Source organism: Eschscholzia californica, unplaced genomic scaffold (assembly GCF_041429995.1).
Source record: "Eschscholzia californica isolate CP2 unplaced genomic scaffold, dmEscCali1.0.p SCAF_2, whole genome shotgun sequence".
Lineage (NCBI taxonomy): Eukaryota > Viridiplantae > Streptophyta > Magnoliopsida > Ranunculales > Papaveraceae > Eschscholzia > Eschscholzia californica.
The window spans coordinates 40,265,546-40,288,520 of NW_028238309.1; the positions used below are offsets into that span (position 1 = coordinate 40,265,546).

The 22,975-nt window shown below is 35.3% G+C and overlaps 1 protein-coding gene across 1 annotated transcript; it reads left to right on the forward strand.

Annotated features, from left to right (window-relative positions):
- The first annotated feature begins 1,879 nt into the window (after positions 1–1,879).
- LOC147557894 (uncharacterized) lies at positions 1,880–14,825 on the forward strand. The gene is made up of 11 exons (XM_086659460.1): positions 1,880–2,288; positions 2,657–4,332; positions 4,676–5,146; positions 5,728–5,757; positions 5,910–5,977; positions 7,385–7,433; positions 8,077–8,141; positions 8,427–8,775; positions 8,866–8,998; positions 9,596–10,967; positions 11,618–14,825. Exons 3-7 carry the CDS (start codon positions 5,111–5,113, stop codon positions 8,137–8,139), a joined length of 246 nt encoding a protein of 81 aa, XP_086515586.1. The 5' UTR covers positions 1,880–2,288; positions 2,657–4,332; positions 4,676–5,110; the 3' UTR covers positions 8,140–8,141; positions 8,427–8,775; positions 8,866–8,998; positions 9,596–10,967; positions 11,618–14,825.
- Positions 14,826–22,975: the final 8,150 nt, after the last annotated feature.

The following is a 22,975-nucleotide window of genomic DNA, read 5'->3' on the forward strand; positions in this document are numbered from 1 at the left end:
ACACAGTTATTTAATACTTTAAAACAAGTCTGAAAAATAAACCTAGCTGCTGAAAAGTGTCAAATGACAAATATGCCTCGCAAAAACCGAAAATTACTCTATCTTCGTCTTCTTCATCTCACCACCACTAGACCACCACCAACCACACCACCAACACAACACCACCACTTCCACCACACCACCACCAACCACACTACCACCACAACATCGCCACCACAACCACCACCACAGAGCACAACCAAGACCACACAGTGCCGGTCTCAAACACACTCTAACCACCACCACAACACACCATCACGACAACATGATGGGCTTTATAAACCCTCGCCGCCCACCACCACCATATCTCACTGGAAACCCTGTGAGATTCGGCGACTATCTAGCTTTCGCTAATCTTTGACTAGAGAGAGAGAGGGAAAGAAAGAAAGAGAGTAGAAAAAGGGATTTTAAACGATGGCGCAAAATGGTATGATGATCGATCCTAGAAATGGTTTCTACAACTCAAATTCAACTTTCTACAGTAAAAGAAAACCAATTCCGTTTCCTTGTAAGGAATCCCTATATATCACTACTTTCATCTCTTCAAATGCTCACAAAATCGCCAATGAAAACATCATCTGTAGTAGAAAATGAAAAAATCGATGGTGGGTATCAGCCGTTTTAGATGACCTAGGGTTTCGGCTGAACTAGGGTTTTGGTATGGGAGCCGGATGGGAAAGAGGACAGGAGAGAGAAGGAGAAAGTGAAAAAAGAACAAGTGATGTTTTTTTTTCCTTCAAATAGGAATGGAGTATAAATGTAATGTTTTTAATTAAGATCTAATGATTCAGATTTGAAAAACAAACATCTTACTTATACCTTAATTCCGCCTATTCAGATTCAACTAATCAGTTCCGCCTATTCAGATTCAGCCAATTCATAGACGCCCACAAAAAAACAAACACAACTTTACACTCATGTTTCATTTTTAATGCAAACTGATTTGATGACGTGGCATGCATCTGCACATTTGGGTTCCAATAGATTTTTTTTTATACCATAAAAAAGGAAAAAATGAGTGAAAAACCCAAAAATCTAGACACTAATAGGAAAAAAACCCACTCAAAAATAATAATGTCAAAAAGACCCATTTTTCGAACACTTTTCAAAATGTTCACAACATATGTAATTATGTTGTTAACAAGACAACATATTTTTTTCATAATTCCATTTTTACCCTTATATGTTGACAACATATATCATTGTGTTGTTATAAAATGTTGACAATATCTATAATAATGTCCCGACTTATTATAAAATGTTGGCGTCATGTATAATTATGTTCTTAACAACATATATAATGTATTAGTCAAACTATTATTTGTTCGTTAACGGATTTGTTAAATACAAAGGATAATATGTATAACATTTTAATTTTTGTAAAGGACAAATAAAAAAATGCTTTAGTCTTTATATTTATGTCGAAAGCAAAACAAAAAATGCGGAAACCATTTATTTTTTCACAAGACAAATCGAAAAATGTTGTAGTCAAAATGTTTGTGTTAGTTTGTCTATGTAAAAGCAAAAGAAAAAAATGCGAAACATTTTGGCAAAGCAATGTCTAAGCAAAAACGAATTTGTTCAAAAATTTACAAATTGTTGAGACAAACTAAGATTTGTTCAGAAATTTACAAAATTTTCGAGAGCAAACCAAGAATTGTTCAGAAATGTTCAAAATTGTTTTTGACGTTGATTTGGACGGAAAATTTCATTTTGGAGGGTAAAATTGTATTTTTACCTACTGGGTTTTTTCCTCATTATTATTTAGTATTGGGCCTGATTCTCTTTAACTTCCCCATTTTGGGCCTTATAATTACCGGCCCATAAAAAAGACTTTCTTGGAGAAATTTTTGTAAAAAGGTCATGTCATCTCGACGTCTACTAGCCGTTGGGCAGAACAGTCCAAAGGTTTAGAGAGAGAGAAACACTTCGGCCTCTTTATCCATTTCTGCACATCAAACACAAATCTTGATCAATCTCTGATCTGAGAAAGGAACTGTTCAAAATCCACTTCTTCAGTGAACAAAATCGATATCCATTGGAGAGATACAAAGTACACAAATCCTTTGATTCATTTACTTCTGTTTAATAGGAAATCTTTGCCCTAGTATCGGAGAGCAAACCAGGTTGATCATTTAGGGCAATATCTCTCCACTATCCATCCAATACTAATGTAGCCCTTCAAATGCTTTCTGACTGAAAAAGGACTGGGGGATTGGATATTTCAAATGAAGTAGGGGTGATTCTAGGTATGCAAATCCTTCTAAGTTTATGTACTTCGGTTTGATGTAGTTTTTGATTTATGATTTATATGAACCTTTGGAAACCCTAAATTTTGATTTATGATGTATTGCCCTTGTGCTCCCCTTTTCCTGTTTTAACACTACTTGAAGGTATTGTTAGACTTTCTTTTCTTTCTTCTTCTATTTGATTTTTTATCAATAAAGAGAGACTACTTTTTCTTTAGTTTCTCTTATTTCCCATTGATGAACCCTCTTGTCCTTAATATGGTCGGTTAAATGCTTTAGTGAAGTCTTCTAGGTTTAAGATTTCTTTCTTCTTTTCTATAAATTTGATTGTACGTCTTCTATTTTCAGATTTTGTTTTCTTATTTCAGGTATTTAAGAACCTATCTTGATCATCTGTTAGAATGTGTTTCAGGTATTTAAGTTCCTGATTGTAAACTTTGGTTAGATTATTGATAATTTAAGCATTAAAAAGTGAAATCTGAAACAGAATTTGGAAAGTGTTACTTTTGCATAAAATTTTGGATCTAATTCTGTCTTAAATTCTGGGGTTCTGACCTTCCTTTTACTTATCAGTGAGTAAACGACTAGAAGGGAGATAATATGCATTTGTCCTGTTATCTTGAGTCAATTTGGTTGGTGATAGTGTTCGCTTTTACTGGTTTTGTACTTCTTATTTTATGCGCTTTTGAAGCATTCCCCGGGCCTTCCATTTTATGAACCCTCAGCGCGAGAAGAATTGGCAATATGCAGGAATTCTTTTCCCTTTTTTTTTTATATCAAAATCTTCTGAATGATAGCACAGGAAGATGGTTAATGTGATGAATTTTGATATTTAGTTACATACACTATGGAAACTGATTAATTGTAATTACGAAGCATTACAGGGTTCATACTTGATAGATTTAACTCTGCTTTGCTAGACATCCATTGACATGCGTACTTTGTTGATTTTTCAGAAGTTGCTGTGAACTACTTTTGTCTATTTGTTACTTGTGGATAATAATGATGGTGTAAGTGCACAAGATTTTCCTCAAGGACGTCAAAATATTATATTTTGAGGAAGTAAAGTCATAACTTTCGTCTGTCCTGCACATGCTTTCCAGGAACATAATATTCCATCTTTAGATTATGTAACCCTTAGTCATATATTGTGCCTAAACATGCATTTTTTTTTCGTTTCGAGAGATTAAAAGTATCTTAGTGCCTCAAAACCGTGAAAACTTGAGTTTGACAACAGGAGAGGATAAAACTAACACACATATTGCCTAATTATGCATGTTTGAATCATGATAAACTAATTGTTATCTTATTTATGGCAAAATTCCATAAACTACTTGCATTCCTCGAGGTATATAGCATTTTGTTCACCAGATGAATCTCGTGTCAAAAGTGTATCTAGGAGTTTCTAAAAGCTTGACGTGAGAACATGATTTATTTAATTTCAAGTAGTTTCATGGACATTGAAGTATGTTGTGTTTGATGGAGAAACTTGGCCAACAAATATAATCCTAGATTATGCAGTTAACTTAACTTATGTTATGTAATGCATATTCATTAAGAACACGTGCAGCAGTATTAACACATTCCCCGAGCCTTCCATTTTATGAACCCTCAACGCGATAAGAACTGGCAATATGGAAGTAATTGTTTTCCCTTTTTCTTATATCAAAATCTTCTGAATGATAGCACAGGAAGATGGTTAGTGTGATGAAGTTTGACATTTAGTTACAGACACTGTGGAAAATTGATTAATTGTAATCACGAAAAGTAGCAAGTTAAGGAGGCATCGAGCACTTGCAAATACCTCATAATTCTATGACGCTGTAAAGAAATAGAGTAAAGTCAGGATACTATTGCTTTAAATTTATAACTATCAGTGTATTTAAAGGTATGTGGTTACTTTTGATCTGAAATCTAGCATAAATGATTCATGATTCAAGGTTTCTGCTGCGTATTAACATGTTTTTGTTTGAGAAAATCCAAGATGGACGTATGCAGACCCAAGAAGACCTAAGGAGGAACAATTGAAAAATTTACGTTGCAGGTAATAAATGTCTTCTCTGTTAATATTTGGTTGTTCATTGCTATATGGACATGCTACATGTTTCCTGCACCGCTTAGATGACCACAACTTCTGTGCGAATTTGACTTTACATAGTTCTACTAGTTTGCTCGATGTATAGCCTGTTGGATCAGCTGTATTTCTGGACGAGTTGTTAGAGGTTGCAGGTTTGATGAGGGAATTTAATGTTTGTAGGGAGTTCATAACTTTGAAGTAATAGACAACTCATCTTTAGCTTCTAAATATTAAGTTTATTTAGTGATACCAATGAACTGTTTACGAAAATTTATGCATTCATATTTTCGTTACCATATCATCTGTTTAGGGGACATTTATGCAATCACATTTGCGTTCCTCCCCTGATACAACCCAACTCTCCTTAACAACAAGCCACATATGATGTCGAATACTCTTAGGGTGCAGTTTGAATAAGCAACAAAGTCGGCTTCAAGAGCAGGGATTCAACTGCAGGTAACCTGTTCACGGTGAAGGCAAGATATGTAGTAGAATATGATGCGATAGACATTGATGATGATGAGGCAACAATGACGAGTCTGTTAGAAACATGATACATGGTTTAGCTATCAAATCTCCAGATGTTCTGTTTTGCTCGTTGAGGAATTGAAGTTACGGTCTAGTAGGAAGTTCCAACTAATTTGTCCCGTATAAAAAATGCAGGTGAAGCTGCTGTTTCTGAAAGATGTCGTACGACATGCCAAATGGAGTAAGCCTCTAAACCAATGGAAAGGTCTTGTTGTAAATGTTGCTGCTTGAAACAAATAACCAATACCAGAAGGTAATTGTGTAATTAGTGCGTTACTTGTTCTTACATTTGGTCGATTTTGAACTTTGAATGTTACCTCTATTAATTTCTTCTTATGTATGAATGTGTAATTTTGTATTTCAAACTCAACTTTTAAATGAGAACTTATTATTGGAACAGATAATAGTAACCTACATAAATTTCTTATACAGAATATCAAACTTTCTGAACTAGTCATGGAATTGCGGCTACTGGTTAATTTTAGGGTGTTCGGCTCCTTTTCTTATTTTGCATAAATGGCAACTAAGCTTAGCTATCAGCTCATTTAACTCCACGAAGCATTTCACTGCATACGATTTCTTTGTTCTACCCTGTTATGATGTAAACGTACGAATATTCTGATTTTGAAAATTTTCAGCAGGGTTTGGCATAGAAGCTAACGGCATTCTTTGTGGTTTTGCAAAACAGTTGCCCACTGTGGGGCTTTTACATAGTGAGAGTTTGAAGAAAATCTGGTCATTTATTTATTTGTTTACTTGTATAAAATTAATGTGGTGTTTGTTTGAAATTGCTTTAAATCTTCGACCAATTTTTGATCAAAGTCTACTTTGCAGAAAGAAACTGTTCAAAATCCACTACTCCAGGTGCTGCTGCTATGTCAACAAAATCGATATCCATTGGAATCTTTTGTTAAATCAGAACTTTTCCTTGTTCTTGGTTCTACATGTATCATAAAGGACACCGTGTTGAAGGTTAAGGGTAATATCTCTCTTCAATCCATCCATTATTGATGCAGGCCTTCAAATGCTATAACAGAAATGGAATGGGGGTTTTGAATAGTATAGATGAAGTAGGTGATTCTAGGTATGCAAATCCTTTTAAGTTTATGTACTTTGGTTTGATGAGATTTCCTAGTTCTTGATTTGTGATTTATATTATTCCTGGAAAACCCTAAATTTGGTACTGAAAAATATATCTTTCTCAAACCTTTTCCTTGTATGATTGCCCGTTGTTGTTCTCCATTCTTGTTCGATCTTAGTTTGTTTAATTTCCCATTGTTGAACCCTCTTGTCCTTAGCGTGCTCGGTTAAATGCTTTAGTTAAGCTTTTTTAGGTTTAGGATTGCCCTTTTTTCTACTCCCTGCGTCCCAAATTAAGAGTCCACTATTCCTTTTTTAGATGTCCCAAATACTTGATTCCTTAGTTTGTGTTCTTGTTTCAGATTTCCACCCGAGCTTCTTAACCACAAATACTTGATTCCTTAGTTTGTAAGTGTAGAATTTGACTAGATTATTGATGATTTAAGCAAAGAGTTTTGCATAGTTCGATTCAAATTTTCAATCGTGAAATCTGAAACAGAATTTGAAAAGGGCTAGTTTTGACTTAAAATAAAATTTAATTCTGTCTAATTTAGGGATTTTGACCTTACTTTTTCTTCTCAGAGAAGACAATTAGAAAGGAGGTAATATGCATTTGTCCTGTTCTATAGTCAATTTGGATGTTGATAGTGTCTCCTTTTATTTGTTTTACAATTTTATTTTGATTCATGAAGATAAGGCTGTGTGGCAGTATTTGTTTTCCCTTTTTTCCATATCAAAGTTAGCTAATATTTGAATTATTTTACTATGTGTTAAAAAAAGAAATGAAATTTGAGTGATCTTTTGAAGTATTTCTAGCTGTGTTACATTTCCCTTGAATATAGAAGTTCTATTTTTGGAACTTGTTATGCGTGGAAAGATTAAGTCCCTGGTTCTTTTTGGGCAAGAGCTTTACAGTTTTACCTCGTGAAAACACTGAAAAGATGGATGAACTGTTATCAATCAAATGAAATGAGAAATGTTGAGGTCGAACAATATGGTGATTAGATGGGGGTTGATATCTTAGTTTCTTTAATTTCCCATTGTTGAACCTTCTTGTCCTTAATATGCTCGATTAAATGCTTTAGTCAAGCTTTTTTAGGTTTGGGATTTCTTTTCCGTAAAATAAGATTCTGCGTTTATGTATTCTTCTATTTTAAGATTTTGTGTTGTGATCTTGTTTTAGGTATTCAAGAATCCATGGTTGATCTTATGGAACAATATCTTTCTAGTTTCCTCGCCGAGCTTTGAAACCACTAATTCTTCATTCTTTAGTTCATAATTTTAATTAGATAAGTGATAATTTGACCAAAGAGTTTTTGTGTAATTTGAGTCAATTTCAGAAGTTAACTCTGAAATGGAATTTGAAAAGGGCTAGTTTTGAAGTAAAACTCTAATTCTGTCTTTATCTCAGGGATTTGGCCTTTCTTTTCCTTCTCATCGAATACACAAGTAGAGTGGAGGTAATATGCATTTGTCATGTTATCTTGAGTCAATTCATGGTTGCAGTATCTGCTTTTACTGGTTTTGCACTTCTAGTTTTATGCATTTTTGAACGATTACATGGTTCATACTTAATGGATTTAACGAATTCACATATTGTTCAATCTGCTATGGTAGACATCCATTAAATATGCCTAGTTTATTGATTTTTCAAATGTTGTTGTTAATTGATTTTGTTCTTCTACTTGTTACTTTCAGTTTCAGATATTCGTGATCGTGCATGTTTTTTTAATCATCTAGAGAGGTTAAAACTACCTTAGTGCCTCAAACCAGGAAATGTCGAGTTTGATAACTGGAGAGAATAAACCTAACACAAGTTACACACATATTGCCTAATTATGCATGTTTGAATCACGCGCGACAAATTGTTATCATATTTCCTATATAGTTCTATGAGAAATGACAAAATTCCATTAGCACTACTTTCATTCCTTGATATGTATAAAGTGTACGCACATTTTGTTCACCAAATGCACCTCTTGTCAAAAGTGTATCTAGGAGTTTCTAAAAAGTCCAATGCTGTACATGATTTATTTAATTTCAAGTAATTCCATGTATATTGAAGTATTAATTATTGACTTGTTGTTGGTGGATGTGAGGTAGATGTTGTGTTTGATGGAGAAAACTTGCCCAGTAAATATAATCGCAGATTATGCAGTTCACTGAAGGTGTCCTAGTTTGCCATACTCCCTACCATATTTTTCCTTTGTGATTATCTCGCAGAGTCCAATGGTATGTAATGCATATTTGCATGTAGAGAACAAATCTAACACATTCATTAATACCACGTGCACTGTTCAGCAGTGTTATCACGTTCCCACTCCATCCATTTTATGAACCTCAGCGTGAGAACTGCCTATATGGCTGTATCTGTTTTCTCTTTTTTCTAAATCAAAATTTCCCGAGTTCTCATAGCACTGAGGATGGTCAATTTGATTAAATTTGACATGTAGTTACAGATAATGACATTACGAAAAGAAGCAAGTTGTGGAGGCATCGAGCACTTGCAATACCTCAGAATTCTATGATGTTGGCAAGAAATAGGGTAAGGACATTTTCTTAGGATGCTCTATTGGCTTGAATTTATTGTCTCGGATTACAACAGTCAATGTATACAAAGGGTATGTGGTTACTTTGATTTAAAGTCTAGCATAATTGATCCATGATTCATGGTTCCTGCTGCCTATGAGCGTGTTTTTTTGATAGAGAAAACCCAAAACAGAAGATTTGAAGAGCGAAGGAGGTATAACTTCAGTGGAACAAGTAAACATCATTCCCCATTTATTCTTATGCTCTTAGTAGGTATGAGGAACAGTCGAAAAATTAACTTTTCAAGTAATAAGTTGTTTCTTTTCTCTGTTAATATTTGCTTGTTCGTGGCTATATGGACAGGCCACATGTTTCCTGCACCGCTTCGATGATCACAACCTCTGGCGAATTTCATTTTATATAGTTCTACTAGTGTGCTTGTTGTACGGACTATTATATCAGTTGTATTTCTGGATGAGGTTGTTAGACATTGCAGGTTTGGTTTCTTCAGTTGTATTTTGGAGGAAAGTAATTCCTCCTAGGGTTGGTTTCTTCATCTGGGCAATGTTCCTTAATAGAGTTCCTACGGTAGATTCGTTAAAAAGAAAAGGATTCTCCCTTGCTAACAGATGTGTGCTGTGCAAGGGTCAAGAGGAAAGCCTAGATCATCTATTCCTTTCATGCCCTAAAGCTAGCTCTATTTGGAACTACTTCATAGCCTCCTTCAAGGTCCCTTGGTGCAGACCGGAAACAATTAAACAAGCTCTAGAACAGTGGGAGGGCCTTTACAAGAGCAAGAAAAGAAGAAAGGTGTGGGAGGCACTCCCAATGGCCATTGTCTAGAACCTTTGGATGGATCGTAACAACAAGATATTCAAGGATTCAAATCTTAACACCAACGTAGATGTGGAAGACATCAAATGCACATTATATTCCTGGATAAAAAATTTTGACACGTTCAGGCTCGTTTCTTACATTGATGTTGTTATAAATTGGGAGGCGTGGATGTCGTGAGATGTTCACTATTTTCCCTCTCCCTTTGTAATTAGTTTTTTTCTCTTTATAAATTCAATCAAAGTTTCAAAAAAAAAAGGTTTGGTGAGGGGGACTAAGTGTTTGTTGGGAGCTCATAACTTGGAGGTAATGGACAAACTCATTTTTAGCTTCTAAAATTTTAAGTTATATTCAGTGATACCATACTGTTTATGAAATTTATACATTCATATAAATTGTTTACGAACATTTATGCATTCATATTTGTGTTCCTCCGAGGATAAAGCCGTACTCTCCTTAAAGAAAAGCAACACACGATGTCGAATATTCTTAGGGTGCAGTTTGAGCAAGCAACAAAATCAGCTTCAAACAGGATTGTAGGAGCAGGGATGCAACAACAGGTAACCTGTTCACGATGAAGGCCAAGATATGTAGCTAAAAGGTTCAAACTATTGGTTCAGGTCAGATTATTCATTTGCATATCTTACAATTTTCTCAGAACTTGTCCGAATGATTCTTCAAGCCAGTTTGCCCGAAGAAAAATAAAAAGCAAAAGAAAAAAACAGGAAAAGTTAAGGTCTTCCTGACCTTACGTTCTTGCAAGCTCAAGCTGCCTTTCACCAAAATATTTTTATGTATCTAGGCAGGTGGTTAGGTAATTGAAGGTGTTTGGTGCAGACTAGCTAATTATCATTGTTGAGGAGACCGCTTTGAAGTTTAGGTATTAGTATACAGGTTACATAGCCGTTTTGATTTGGTATTTTAAAACTTGTTGTGTTACACAGTCGTTTTGTTTTGTGCTTTATCAAGTTTATGTTCCATATACATATGCACATACATATACTTGAGACTTCTGAAACGCAATTAGGGTATTGTGTTTGTGGAAGTGTCTGTCATTGTGTTCCATATACATATGCATATACATATACTCGAGACTTCTGAAACGCAATTGTGGTATTGTGTTTGTGGAAGTGTCTCTCATTGTGCGCAGACGTAGACAACAAAAATGAGCTAGTTAGCAGAGTCTACGAGGAATTAATAGACTAAAACAAAGTTAATCCGCGGAGGAACACAAATATGAATGCGTAAATGTGCCAATGTGATTTTATATTTCCATGCTCAGCTTCTAAGTGAGAACTTATTCCTGGAATATAATATTAATACATATAAATTTTTTATATGGCTATCAAACTTCCTAATGTACTCATGGATTTGCAGGTACTGGTTAGTTTTAGGGTCTTTAGCTTCTTTTCTCATTTTGCACCAATGGCAAATATGCTTGGCTATCAACTCATTCAACTTAACGAAGCACTTCACTTCTATTGAACTTCTTTGGTGTACCCTATTGTGATGTAATAGTAAGAATATTCTGAATAAATTTTAAAATCATAGTTGCGATTGGTGCAAATATTTTGTTCTTCTTGTCAGATGAGGGCTACGAGATGTTTCTAAAGAGCACCTAACTTTGACAGGTAATAAATAAACTCATATTTAGCCTATAACCTTTTAAGCTATATTCAACTATATCATATGAAATCTTTTTAGGAACATTTTGTTTGAATCACTTTGGCAAAAAATTATGAACTCATGCTTCAAGTTCAAAGCACCATTAATGCTTCTTATGTCACGTCAAATAATTCATATTCTCTCTCCATTTTTATGCCCTTTTCCTATTTGTCCTCTTCATTTTAGTTACATTGTAAGCATGTCTAAAAATTTGAAGTAGCATTTTCCTTTTGGCGGTTGCTTAAAATTTCATCGACAAGTCCAGTATACTTTAAACTTCAATTCAACCATATGAGAACCAAAATTTAAATTTAACTTGTAATCTATTATTAATTTTTTACTTGTACTTAGGTTAACGAATAACATAACAAATATAGTAACATTCTGCTCCAAAGGATTACATGTCTAATAGGCTCGTTCTTGTCGGAAAACAAAAGATTGTGGTATAATGTCTTCCTATGCTTGCTTCTGACATCTAATTTTTTTTTTTTTTATTATATCTCAAGTTGTCATCTCCTTGGGTGATTATGGATGGTTGCTAATGTTATCCAATTTCTTATACATGCTGTCACTTTTACACACTGTAATCCAATTTCTTCTTTCTTATTCTTTACAGGCCCAAGCTGCTCTGAATCTTGCAAGTTACCGCAAGGAATGTCAAAAAGATTTTGTTTCTTATATGTACATTAAAACGTAAACTTTGCCCTTGTTGTAGTGCATATATATGTACAGGGTCTAATAATGGTAGAAGCATCACTCGTACAGAAATGTCGTGTCTTGGATAATCACAATTCACAAGCAACCTACCAAGAGGATTGATTCCTGCATCCTTATTTATTTGATGTCTTTGCTTGTGAGATCTCATTGGGTGGATAGTTAAACACTTGGAAAACAGAATCTACCAGGTAGGTGACAACTCAGAGTGTTCTTTCTGCTTTTGCATTAACGATCTTGATGGCAGTGCTCTCCAAAGCAGAAAGGGCCACGTTTTGGTAAGTGAGAGGAATAAAATAAATGGTATGTTGAGAGAGATTTAAAGCAAAATATCTGAAGTTGTGTGACCCAGTGATTTAAAGAATCAATAGTAAACTGGCAGCTTGGAAAGGTCATCTCCTCTCTAGAGGGGAAAAAATAACCCTAATCAAATCGGTCCTTCAAGCCTTGCCCACTTACTTTCTATCCCTTCAGGAATTCTAAAGGAAATAAATAGGAAGATGTGCAACTTTCTCTGGGAGGGCTCTAAGGATCAAAAGAAGATGCACTGGGGAGCTTGGAATCTGGTGTGCACAAGTAAGAGAAGATGGGGTTTGGGCATTAAGAACTTGAAACATATGAATAGAGCACTACTTATGAAGTGGCTTTGGAGATTTGACCAAGATAAAGAGGCTTTGTGGAGAGAAGTGATAAGTGACAAGTATGGGGATAATCAGAAGGAATGGGAAACTAGATCAAAGAGACAAGTCTATGGATGTAGTGTGTGGAAAGGGATCCAGTCCAACAGCAACCTGTTCTGGAACTTAACCAGTTGGGAGTTAGGAAACGGCGACAACATCAGCTTCTGGTCAGACAACTGGGTAGGTCATAACCCTCTAAAGGACAGTTTCCCAGAGATTTTCGGTCTAGCCAGGAATAAAACAGTAGCAGTGAGTTCAAATTACAACAAAAACCTTCAAGTTTGGGAAATCGATACTAGGAGAAATCTTAATGATTGGGAGGTTCAAGCATATGCAGAGATGTCGGATTCTCTTCATAATGTTTGACACACAGATCAACCTGACAAGAGGGTATGGAGATCAATGCTCAAGACAAACTCAGTGTTAGTAAGTGCTACAATCTTGTAGAGCAGGAGTTTCAGATCCTAGACCCTATTCACATAAGCATTATTTGGAGAAAAGCCATCCCACCTAGGGTCGGCTTCTTTGCTTGGGCCTTGTTTCTCAATAGAATCCCGCCGGTGGAATCTCTACGAAGGAAAGGATTCTCTTTAGCTAATAGGTGCGTGCTGTGAAAAGTTCAGGAGGAAAGCCTAAACCATATTTTCCTTACTTGCCCAATAGCAAGCAGCATTTGGAATTACTTTGTAGCCTCCTTGAAGGTGCATTGGTGTAAACCGGGCAATATAACGCAGATGCTAGAGCACTGGGAGGGTCTTTACAAAAGGAAGAACAAAAGGAAAGTCTGGGAGCTTATCCCCTTGGCAATCATTTGGAACCTATGGAGGGACAGAAACAACAAGATCTTCAAAGACATGAATTAGCTACCAATGTGGATGTAGAAGATGTCAAAGGAACTATCTACTCTTGGATAAAAAATATAAATGCCTTTAGGCACATTCCATATGTTGATGTAGTTACTAACTGGGAGGCGTGGATATCGTAAAGAGTCCACTTACATATCCCTCCCTCTGTACATATTTTTCTCTTCTTAATATATTTATTTAAAGTTTCAAAAGAAAAAAAACAAAGGAGAGAGGAGCTTTGATGAGAAGCAGAAACCGGGAAAATTAAGTTCGACAAGAAATAGATGGATGAAGTAGTATAGATTAAGAGGACAAGAAAAGCTGAGCTCTAACAGGATGCTTCATGTGATTAAGTTTGCCATTCAGTTTTAGATAAAGGATACACTTCGGGAACTTCATTAAATGTTGTTACGAAAAGAAGAAGCAAGATGAGGAGGCAACAATCACATGCAATCCTTCGGAATTTTTCTCACGATATTCTACTAGCTTGAATTTTTCTTTTATCTTTTTGTTTTGCAGCTTTCCTGGCGACTGTTGACCATAAACGCGTCTCCTCTTGTATGCAGCAGCAATTAATAAGGAATAAGTTGTGAGCAGAAGATGTGGGTATTGGTGAGGATATTCTACTGCACAATTGCACTCTCCTGGGATAGAGATGGGCAGTTTAGCTTTTCAGAGGCTTCTATATTATGAGATTATGAGGAAGTAATTTCCTTTTTATGCTTATTTAAGTTAATTGGTGTTTGTCCACAGGTGATTATGATGCAATATGAGTCACGATTGCTGTTTACCAGAGCAAAGCTTCACCTCCATCAAAAGGAATGCAAAGGATTGGGTGTTTAATGTAAGTGAGAGAAATGGTTGTGTTGGAAAGGAATGGACATAGATGTAGGTTGCTTGTTTTAAGAATTATGCTGCTCAAATTTCTATGCAAAACCATCGGTTCTTTAAGAAAAAGTAACTAGTGTGCTAAAAAAAAGGGAAAAGTTTGATCAATCATGGAAGAAGAGTTCTTGTTTCATTTATGTTAAGGTAGTCTTAGTGGCAAACAAGAGGCTTAAAATGAAGTTTATGAAGCTTGAATCTAGGCTTGATCTCTGTCTTAAGGAAGTCATTTTATGGTAAACATGTTCTTAAATAGTTAAATGTGATTTTAATCTTCTAAGAAGTTGATGTCAGAAAGTACAATGGGTTTGGGAGGATCAAATAACCATCAGGTCCGACCACTGTTATACTCTTTAGTAGTTAGGAAGAACAATCAAGACATCAACTTCTCAGAATATGAATGTTTCGTTCTCTTATCCTTGTATGTGGCCATAAAAATTCTGTTTTCCGATCCTGCAGTTTTCTTCATTTCAAAACATGTTCAGTTTTCCAAAAAAGTATCTTCTCAGGTAATTGATGTTTCTCTTCGCTCTAATTGTTTTTGTCAACTCATGTCTACGAGATGCTTCTTGGGAGCTCATAGCAGAGGTAAGAATACAAACTCTTGTTTTAGCTTGTGCACTTGTAAGTCATGGTCTGTGTTTTCAAAGGAGAAAGTGGTAAAATAGAACAAGTAGTTTGATGCTCACTTCTCAAATAACAAGGAGAAAAAGGTGAAGCAGAAAATTGATACATTAATTTGGGTGTTTTCAATTTGACTGAATTCACGTATGCCGTAGTTTTATGGCTTCGTTTGTTGGTGGCTCGTTTATGAACTCCAATCTTTATGTTGTTTTCTCTCCACTCCTAATGCTTGGTTATTTCTGTCAGCTGAGACCTCCGAGCTGCATTATAGGGACCTCATAGCAGATTTAAAAACCAAGTTCCTGTTTTAGCGTTTTCGATTCTAAGTTATGGCGCGCAGTATTTAAGGACATTAATTAAATCATGTGTGTTCCTCAAATGACCAAACCATGATAAACCTAACCAAGTTGGATTTTCATCTTCCTTACAGTTTTACATTGTTGATGACCTATCTTATGTGGTTTATAATGTAGATAATCAGGTTGCGCCTTGCGATCATATTTGAACTCATTTTATTCAAAACTCACTTATGAGTTATGACCGAATACTCTGCATTTGTATTCTCACTTTATCGATGTTAAGGTTTGTATTTCATTTCTCTTCTGAAGTTGATCAGGTCTCTTTCACTATCTTCTTTGGGTTGCACGTACATGGAGACCTTGGATTTTCTAACTTCCGTGATTTCATTTCCTTACAGGATTACTTGTGAAGAGTGCTACTTCGCAAGTTGAATACTGTATATCCATAACTGTGGAATTATTCTCTTACTCCATATTATCATATTTGTTGCAATTGATATTGGAATTGTTTGTTGGTATTTCAAGATTGTAGTGAATTACTTTTATTCTTCTTCTCACTTTCGAATATTCATGATTGTGCAGGCGCGGATGACGTTTTTCAATGCCCAATCAACAAGAACTATTAGATTTTAGGAGGTACCTCTATAAATTCCGTCTATCCTACATTAAATTTTCTCGAACATTATATTCTCAGGCCTCATCTACTTAATATCGTTTGTTCATGTAGTTTGGCATGCCAATTCCATCATTAAATGATAGTTCACTATGTGTAGTTTCTGCCTATTATATAAGCCTCAACCGTGCATATTTTTTTTTTTTTTTTCTGATTGTTATTGTGGGGTTCTTATTGCCTAATTATGCATTTTTCCTTTTAGAGTACAATTACCATTGTGCCTCAAGACTGTGAAAATTGAGTTTGATAACGGGAGGAACAAAACTAACATAACATACACTTTTTTTCCTCTTCAAATTCAATTGTAAATTATAACCTGTCACTTGCTCGTTCGAAGTTTTATGCTTTCAATATATTGTTTTTCTCGTTTAAATTTCATCTTAGCAATAATAAATATGAGGATGGTGCTGCTGTACGGGATTTGAATCACATGAATTACTCTTAAGATAAGACTTCTTCCTTTCAATGTAATGTAATCACTCCTTTTTCTTGTGGATGCTTTGTTGAGGAATCATGCTGCTCAAATTTCTAAGCAGAACCATTGGTTCTTCAATCAATCATGGAAGTAGGGGTTCTAATTGCGTTTATGTTAAGGAAGTCTGGGTGAGAAACAAGAGGCTTGAGGATGAAGTGTATGAATCTTGGATCTAGGCTTAATCTCCATCTTAACCTTATTTTTGGTAAGAAAGTTAACTTTGTGCTGATATGTTTTTAATTGTGATTTCAATCTTCTTAGAAATTGATGTGAAAAAGTGCAATAAGTTTTGCAGAATCAAGTCAAGATCGGCCATGACCACTGTTGTACTCTTAGTAGTTAGGAGGAATGATCAGGGAGATTTGCAGTTTGGACTCCCTTTCATATAATTGACTTGCTGTTTGAACTCCCTTTTTCCAGTGTTGCACTTTGGACTCCCTTTTGACAGAATCACCCGAGAATATTCCATCTCTAAAGTTATATTTTAAATAATTCCAAGTCTACCCTTATATAATTAATATTACACTTTTGACCCCCTAATTTATTTAACTCATCTTCTTAAATCTTTAATTCATCATCTTTTTCTTACAAACCCTAATCCATTTGGAACATGAAGCAACCCAGTTTCCTATCGTAAAACAGTAAATGATGTTAACGAACAAACTCCAAAACTCCTATTCATAGCCCATAAGTTTCTGTACAGTAGACAAGACATTTGGAACATGAAGCAATCCATGTACTATTTATGTTATTAATCTAAGTGTCTAACATGAGTTGAGGAACATTTAACCTGGCCATTGTTCAACATTCCATTACCAAGCAACTAATTAAATGAAATAACCTAAAATGAAATTCACCATTTTTTATAGACATGAAATTCACCATTTAGATTCATCTTTGTTAAGATAATAAGTTTCTAATTTGGGAGATTTGCTGATGTGATGATGAAAGAGCAGAGGAGTACTCCCAACAAAGAAGGAAAAGGAAGATTAAGTTATCTCTTTCAGTCTACAAGATAGTGAAGAGGATGCTCTGTTTTAATTATCCAAAATTCAAGATGATGAAGACACTGTTATTCTTACCCATTTCTCAATGAAACTTCAATACCACCACTCTCTTGAAATATCTGTTCTCCCTCTCAATTTCTCTAGAATTTTTCTATGGATAACGAGAAGGAAGAAGAAGATAGGATGAAGCTATTCTCTATTCTTCTAACTCTTTCTCTAAGACTGTGTTCTATTCATGCCGAGAAGATGAAGAATAAAACTATGGTCATCTGTTTTAGCCCCAAAGAGAAGATGATTCCAGTGCAGCTGTGCCCCCCTTGTCCTTCTCCTCTGTTTTTATAAAATGATCAGGAGAGAAGAAATAGTCAGTAGCCAATAGCTTCTTTCTCTCTCTAAAAGTCTCCCTTTAATATCCCCATTCAATTCCAGTAATCACCTCTGTTTTCTTAGAAATTTTATCCCTTCTCTCTCTCTTCAACGCCCTTTTTAATTTCTCTGTAAACATCTCCAGCTAAAGCCCGTTTCCCTCTCTACTGACAACAACCATTAACTCCCTCGAAGTTTACATTTTAAAAATGTCTATTTTCTTTTTGAAAATAGGAACAAGTGATGGAAATGAAAGTAAAACAATGGAGTAATGTTTCTATCAACAATCCTGGGTTTCTCTTTCCGTCCTCTTGATGCACAATAGATGAAGAAGATGAGCCAAATAGAAGAAGAAGATGGGATGAGTTAAATAAATTAGGGAGTTCCAAAGTGAAATATTGATTATATAAGGGTAAAGTGAGAACTTTTTAAAGTATAACTTTAGAGATGGAATATTCTCGGGTGATTCCTTCGAAAGGGAGTCCAAAGTGCAACACTGGAAAAAGGGAGTCTGATCAGCTAGTCAATTATATGAAAGGGAGTCCAAACAGCAAATCTCCCGAATGATCAAGACATCTTCTTTTGTTTTAGCTTCTGCACTTTCAAAGTGTTATTTTCGTAAATTGATAGATGTGTTTTCCTCCAAGGATCAAACCTCCCCACCTTAACCGAGACTAATGCATCGTACCACCTAACCAAGTTTGGTTTTGGAGTTCGTTACAGTTTTACATTGTTCCAAACTCAGGATGTTATCACAGTAACATATTTTATGAGTATAAATTAATCTTAAGCGAGTCTAAGTCAACTACAGAGATCCAAAAAAAGTTATTGGTAGATAATTACGTTGCACGATGCCGTGATAGTGCAGTCTAGATTTGGCTTACTAAAACTTGTTTTGTTCAGATGATACTCACTTAAGCATTCCTGTTTAGAGTTCAACTTTCACTTCACATTAATGAATTCACACATGATTAGGTTGTACTCTTTCATTCGTAGTGGTTTTTTGTGAACTCTTAAGCTCATTAGTTCTTTCATTTTCTTGTGCAGAGCCAAGGATACAATATGGTGAGAAATAAGCTTCTTTGTTGGAACTGAAACTTAAACTGTGGTGTGAAACCTATCTATGTGTTTCTGTGAACTTTTCCTACCTTGTCTTCATATTTGCGTTCTAACTTGATCAGTTACGAATTCAAACTAAAAGGACAAGACGAGGATAAAGTGGTAAAATAGAAGAAGCAGTTTGATGCTCACTTCCATGATAAAGAGAAAAGGTGAAACCAAAAAGGGTGTGCACGAGAAATTCGGTCCGATTGAAAACATTCATTAGACGAGAAATTGATGTATGTCGCAGTTGGCTTCTCTTGTTGGTGGCTAGTTTATGACCTCCAATCTTTATGTTGTTTTCTCTCCTCTGCTAATGCGTGGTTGTTTTCGTTAGCTGAGGCCTTCGAGCTGCCTTATGGGGACCTCATAACAGTGTAAGAAACAAGCTCTTTTTGTAGCTTTTGCATTTCTAAGTTATGGATGCATTGTTTAGTAATTAATTCATGTGTGTTCCTCCAAGGATCAAACCATGATAGACCTAACCAAATTGAACTTTCATCTTCTTTACAATTTTACGTTGTTGTAGTCCTAGGACATTATTACAATAAATTTGTACTAAATTAAGTAGTCTTGTTCAAACCCATTAACTCATATAGATTATAATATGAAAAATTAGGTTGCACCATGCCATTATACCGCAGTCTAGGATTTACGTTCATTTTATTCAAAAATTAGGGCTTGTATTTCATTCCTTTTCTCAAGTTGATCAGGTCTCTTTCAATATGTTCCTTGTGGATTTTTTTCTCCAGGGTTGCACGTATATGGAGACCTTGAATTTTGTGACTTCCATGATTTCATTTTGCTGCAGGATTGCTCGGGAAGAGTGCTCATTCGCAAGTTAAATCAGTTAAGTTATGTGACCGTGTGTACATGACTGTCAAGTTATTTTCTTTTACTTCATGTTATCATATTTATTGCAATTGATATTGGAACTGTTTATTGGTTTTTCAAGAGTTGTTAATTACTTTTATTCTTCCACGTCGCACTCTCAGATATTCATGATTGCACGGGGGCTAACGGTGTTCTTCAATGCCTAATCGGTAAGAAATATTACATTTTCAGGAAGTACCGACATAAATTACGTCTGACGTGCATTAGATTCTCAGGAACATTATGTTCTGAGGCGTAATCTACTTCATACTGTCTGTTCATGTTCATGTTCATGTTCATGTAGTTTGATATGCCAATTCTATATGTATAGTTTCTGCCTTTCGGTTGTATAAGCCTCAGCCACGGGTTTATCTCTGGTTGTTGTGGGGGTTCTTATTTCCTAATTTTGCGTTTCTCCAACGATATTAAAGCTATCATGGTGCCACAATACCATGAAAAGTTGGGTTTGATAACGCGAAAGAATAAAACTAACACACATTATGAGTTTTTCCACTCAATCATGCATAATCAACAAAATGTTATCGTAGTACCTATATAGTTCGATGAGAAAATGTAAAAAATTCTTTGAGCTCTTGCATTCCTCAACATGTATAGTGTCTGTGCGTTTGTTTAGCCAGTGCACCTCGTGTCAAAAGTGTATCTACGAGTTCTTAAAAGCGTATTGATAGATCATGATATATGTAATTTCTAGTAGTTCCATGGACATTGAAATATTACTTTTATTGAGTTATTAGTTGTGAGTGTGGGGAAGATGTTGTGTTTGATCGAGGAAACTTGGCCAGCAAACGTAATCATACTCTCAACTGTATTTCTCCTTTATGATTTGCCTCGTAGAGTCGATCTTATGTAATGCAGATTTGCATAGAGGATAAATCTAGCACATTCCTTAGGAGCACGTCCAACAGTTTTGTCATGTTCCTGGAGCCTTCTGATTTATTAACCCTCAGCATGAGAGGAACTGGTTATACGGCAATATTTGTTTTCCCTTTTTTCTACATTAAATGTTCCTAAGTTCCGATAGCACAAAATGAGAGGGATATATCCTGCACAAATTGTTAATTCACCATCTTATTAATCATTTGAAGTGTTTCTAATTGTGTTAATTTAGCTTCACACTTATTTTCCTTGAATAGAAGTTAAATTTTTGTAATCTGTTATGGTTGAAAAAATTAATTTCCTAGTACATCAGTTCTTGTTGGAAAAAATGCATTTTTGTACTATATCTTCTTTTCTAGGCTTGTCTCTGACATCTGCATTTGTTATTATGTCTTAAGTTGTCGTCTCGTTGAGTCACTATGGTTTCCGGTGCTTTCATCCACTTTGTTTTTTTTACATGGTTTCACTTGTAGAAAACCCAAGCTGCTCTGACTCTTGGGCACCAAGCTGCCCAGGATCTAATGATGTTGGACGCATAGAAAACTGTCAATTCATGGATGATTAAAGCAACCTACCGAGGAGTTTGATTCTTGCATCCTTATTTATTTGATGACTTTGCTTGTAAGACGTCTGTTGGATTGGTAAACACTAAGAAGTCAGAATCTACCTGCTAGGTAACCCATAGTGTGCTTTCTGTTTTTGTACTAGCAATCTTCATGGTAATGCTCTCCAAAGTAGAAAGGACAAGGTTTCAGTAGTTGACAAGGTCTTGGAGAGAGGTTTAAAGTGATGGATCTGAACAGATGTAACAGGTAGTGTTGATTAAGAGCACAAAAATTAACAAGACGGTTAATGTGATTAAGTTTAACATTTTCTTATAGATTGGGTTAATGTGATTAAGTTTAACATTTTCTTATAGATTGGGTTACGAGAAGAAGAAGCAAGATGACGAGGCATCAAACACCTGCAATATGTCAGATTTCTATCATGTTGGAAAGAGGGTAAGGTCATTTCATCAGAATAATATATTGGCTTGAGTTTTTTTTTTTGTGAGTGTCTTCTAGCTTTGATAATGACTGGTGGCCATAGAAAATAGTCTCCTCCTGTATGCAACAGATCGAGCACTAAGGAAATATGTTGTGGAGCAAAGGAGGATCATGCCTTTTACCTAGGCTTGCTTGTCAACCTAGAATTCATTCGGTTACCTTATATTTTCGAAAATAAATAAATTGTCAAACACTTAAAGTACAACTTCTGAAGAATAAGAAACCCAAGTTTGTCAAAAATTTCACTCACTGTAGGTAACTGAGACTTAATACCTCATTAAGATTGTAGTGAGCGTGTATTTCTGATCTTTATTTCATCAATATGGTTTACCTTGCTCTCAGCTGCAACCCTCTAAAGACGATAAATACAAAGCCAGAATCCAGTTCTTTTGCTCAAGTACCTGTAAGAGGAATCCATACACATTCCGAGGTTCGAATATGATTTCAAGGTATTATTCCCACTCTCAAAACATGTAAGAACATTAAACAAGTCAATGTCATAGCAGTTATCTATGAAGTCTTTTATTGTCCAACACATTCTCTACCTTAGGAGAACTACTCCTCAAAAAACTATGAACTTAAATTCAGACTGTGGAAAAAAAATTCTTGTACTGGATACTTCCAGAAGAAGTGAATCCAAATACCTCGATACGCTAATGTCCTATGGAACATAAGAGACATTCGGCTATAAGCCAGTGTTGGTTTAAAGGGACGATTATAAACTGTCAAAGTATGTCATTCACGGTAAACAAAATTCAGCCAACGCCGTTCCGGTATAAGGAGCCAGGTATTGTAATGCAAAATAGGAATATCTTTTGGCAGTAAGAGCCGCTATAGTTGAACTATAACGGTTTTATCTTTCTTTTTTAACATGTAGTGATTACTGATGAGAAAGCAGCTGCACATATGATATTGGTTAACTGGGAAAAAATCGAGAGACTAAATATGCCAAAAAATTATTTGCACATTTGAACATTAATATTAAGCCTCACCTTTCTAGCCTTTCTCTGTCCTTCTCTCTTTAATCTCAATAATCATCTTATCCAGCCATGCGGAAAAGCATTGTCAGACGTTAATATTAGCTAAATTCTTTAATTTTCTTTAAGTTGAAAGTTGAAAGATAAACAGATACGAGCAGTTGCAATTTGCAACAAATATCAAGTAGAAACTGTACAAAGAATCCATGTCAAGTCTTCAAATGAAGTGCAAAGTAGCATAAATGTAGATATTCCAATAACCAATTTTACTCCCTGGGGATAGAAACGGGCATTTTACTTGTTAATCCTTATACCATTCAAACATTCTTATGTGTTTTGCTTTCAGGTTCAGAGTCCATGGCTAGCGAATTTATACATGTTATGTTTTATTCCTTTTTTGAGCCGAAGGTCTTATTATGAATTCAAATATGCATCTATTTTATTCTTTCTCGCCACTGTTAATTATTTTGTTCCTTGTCAGGTGAGCGCTATATGATACTTGTAGCAAACTC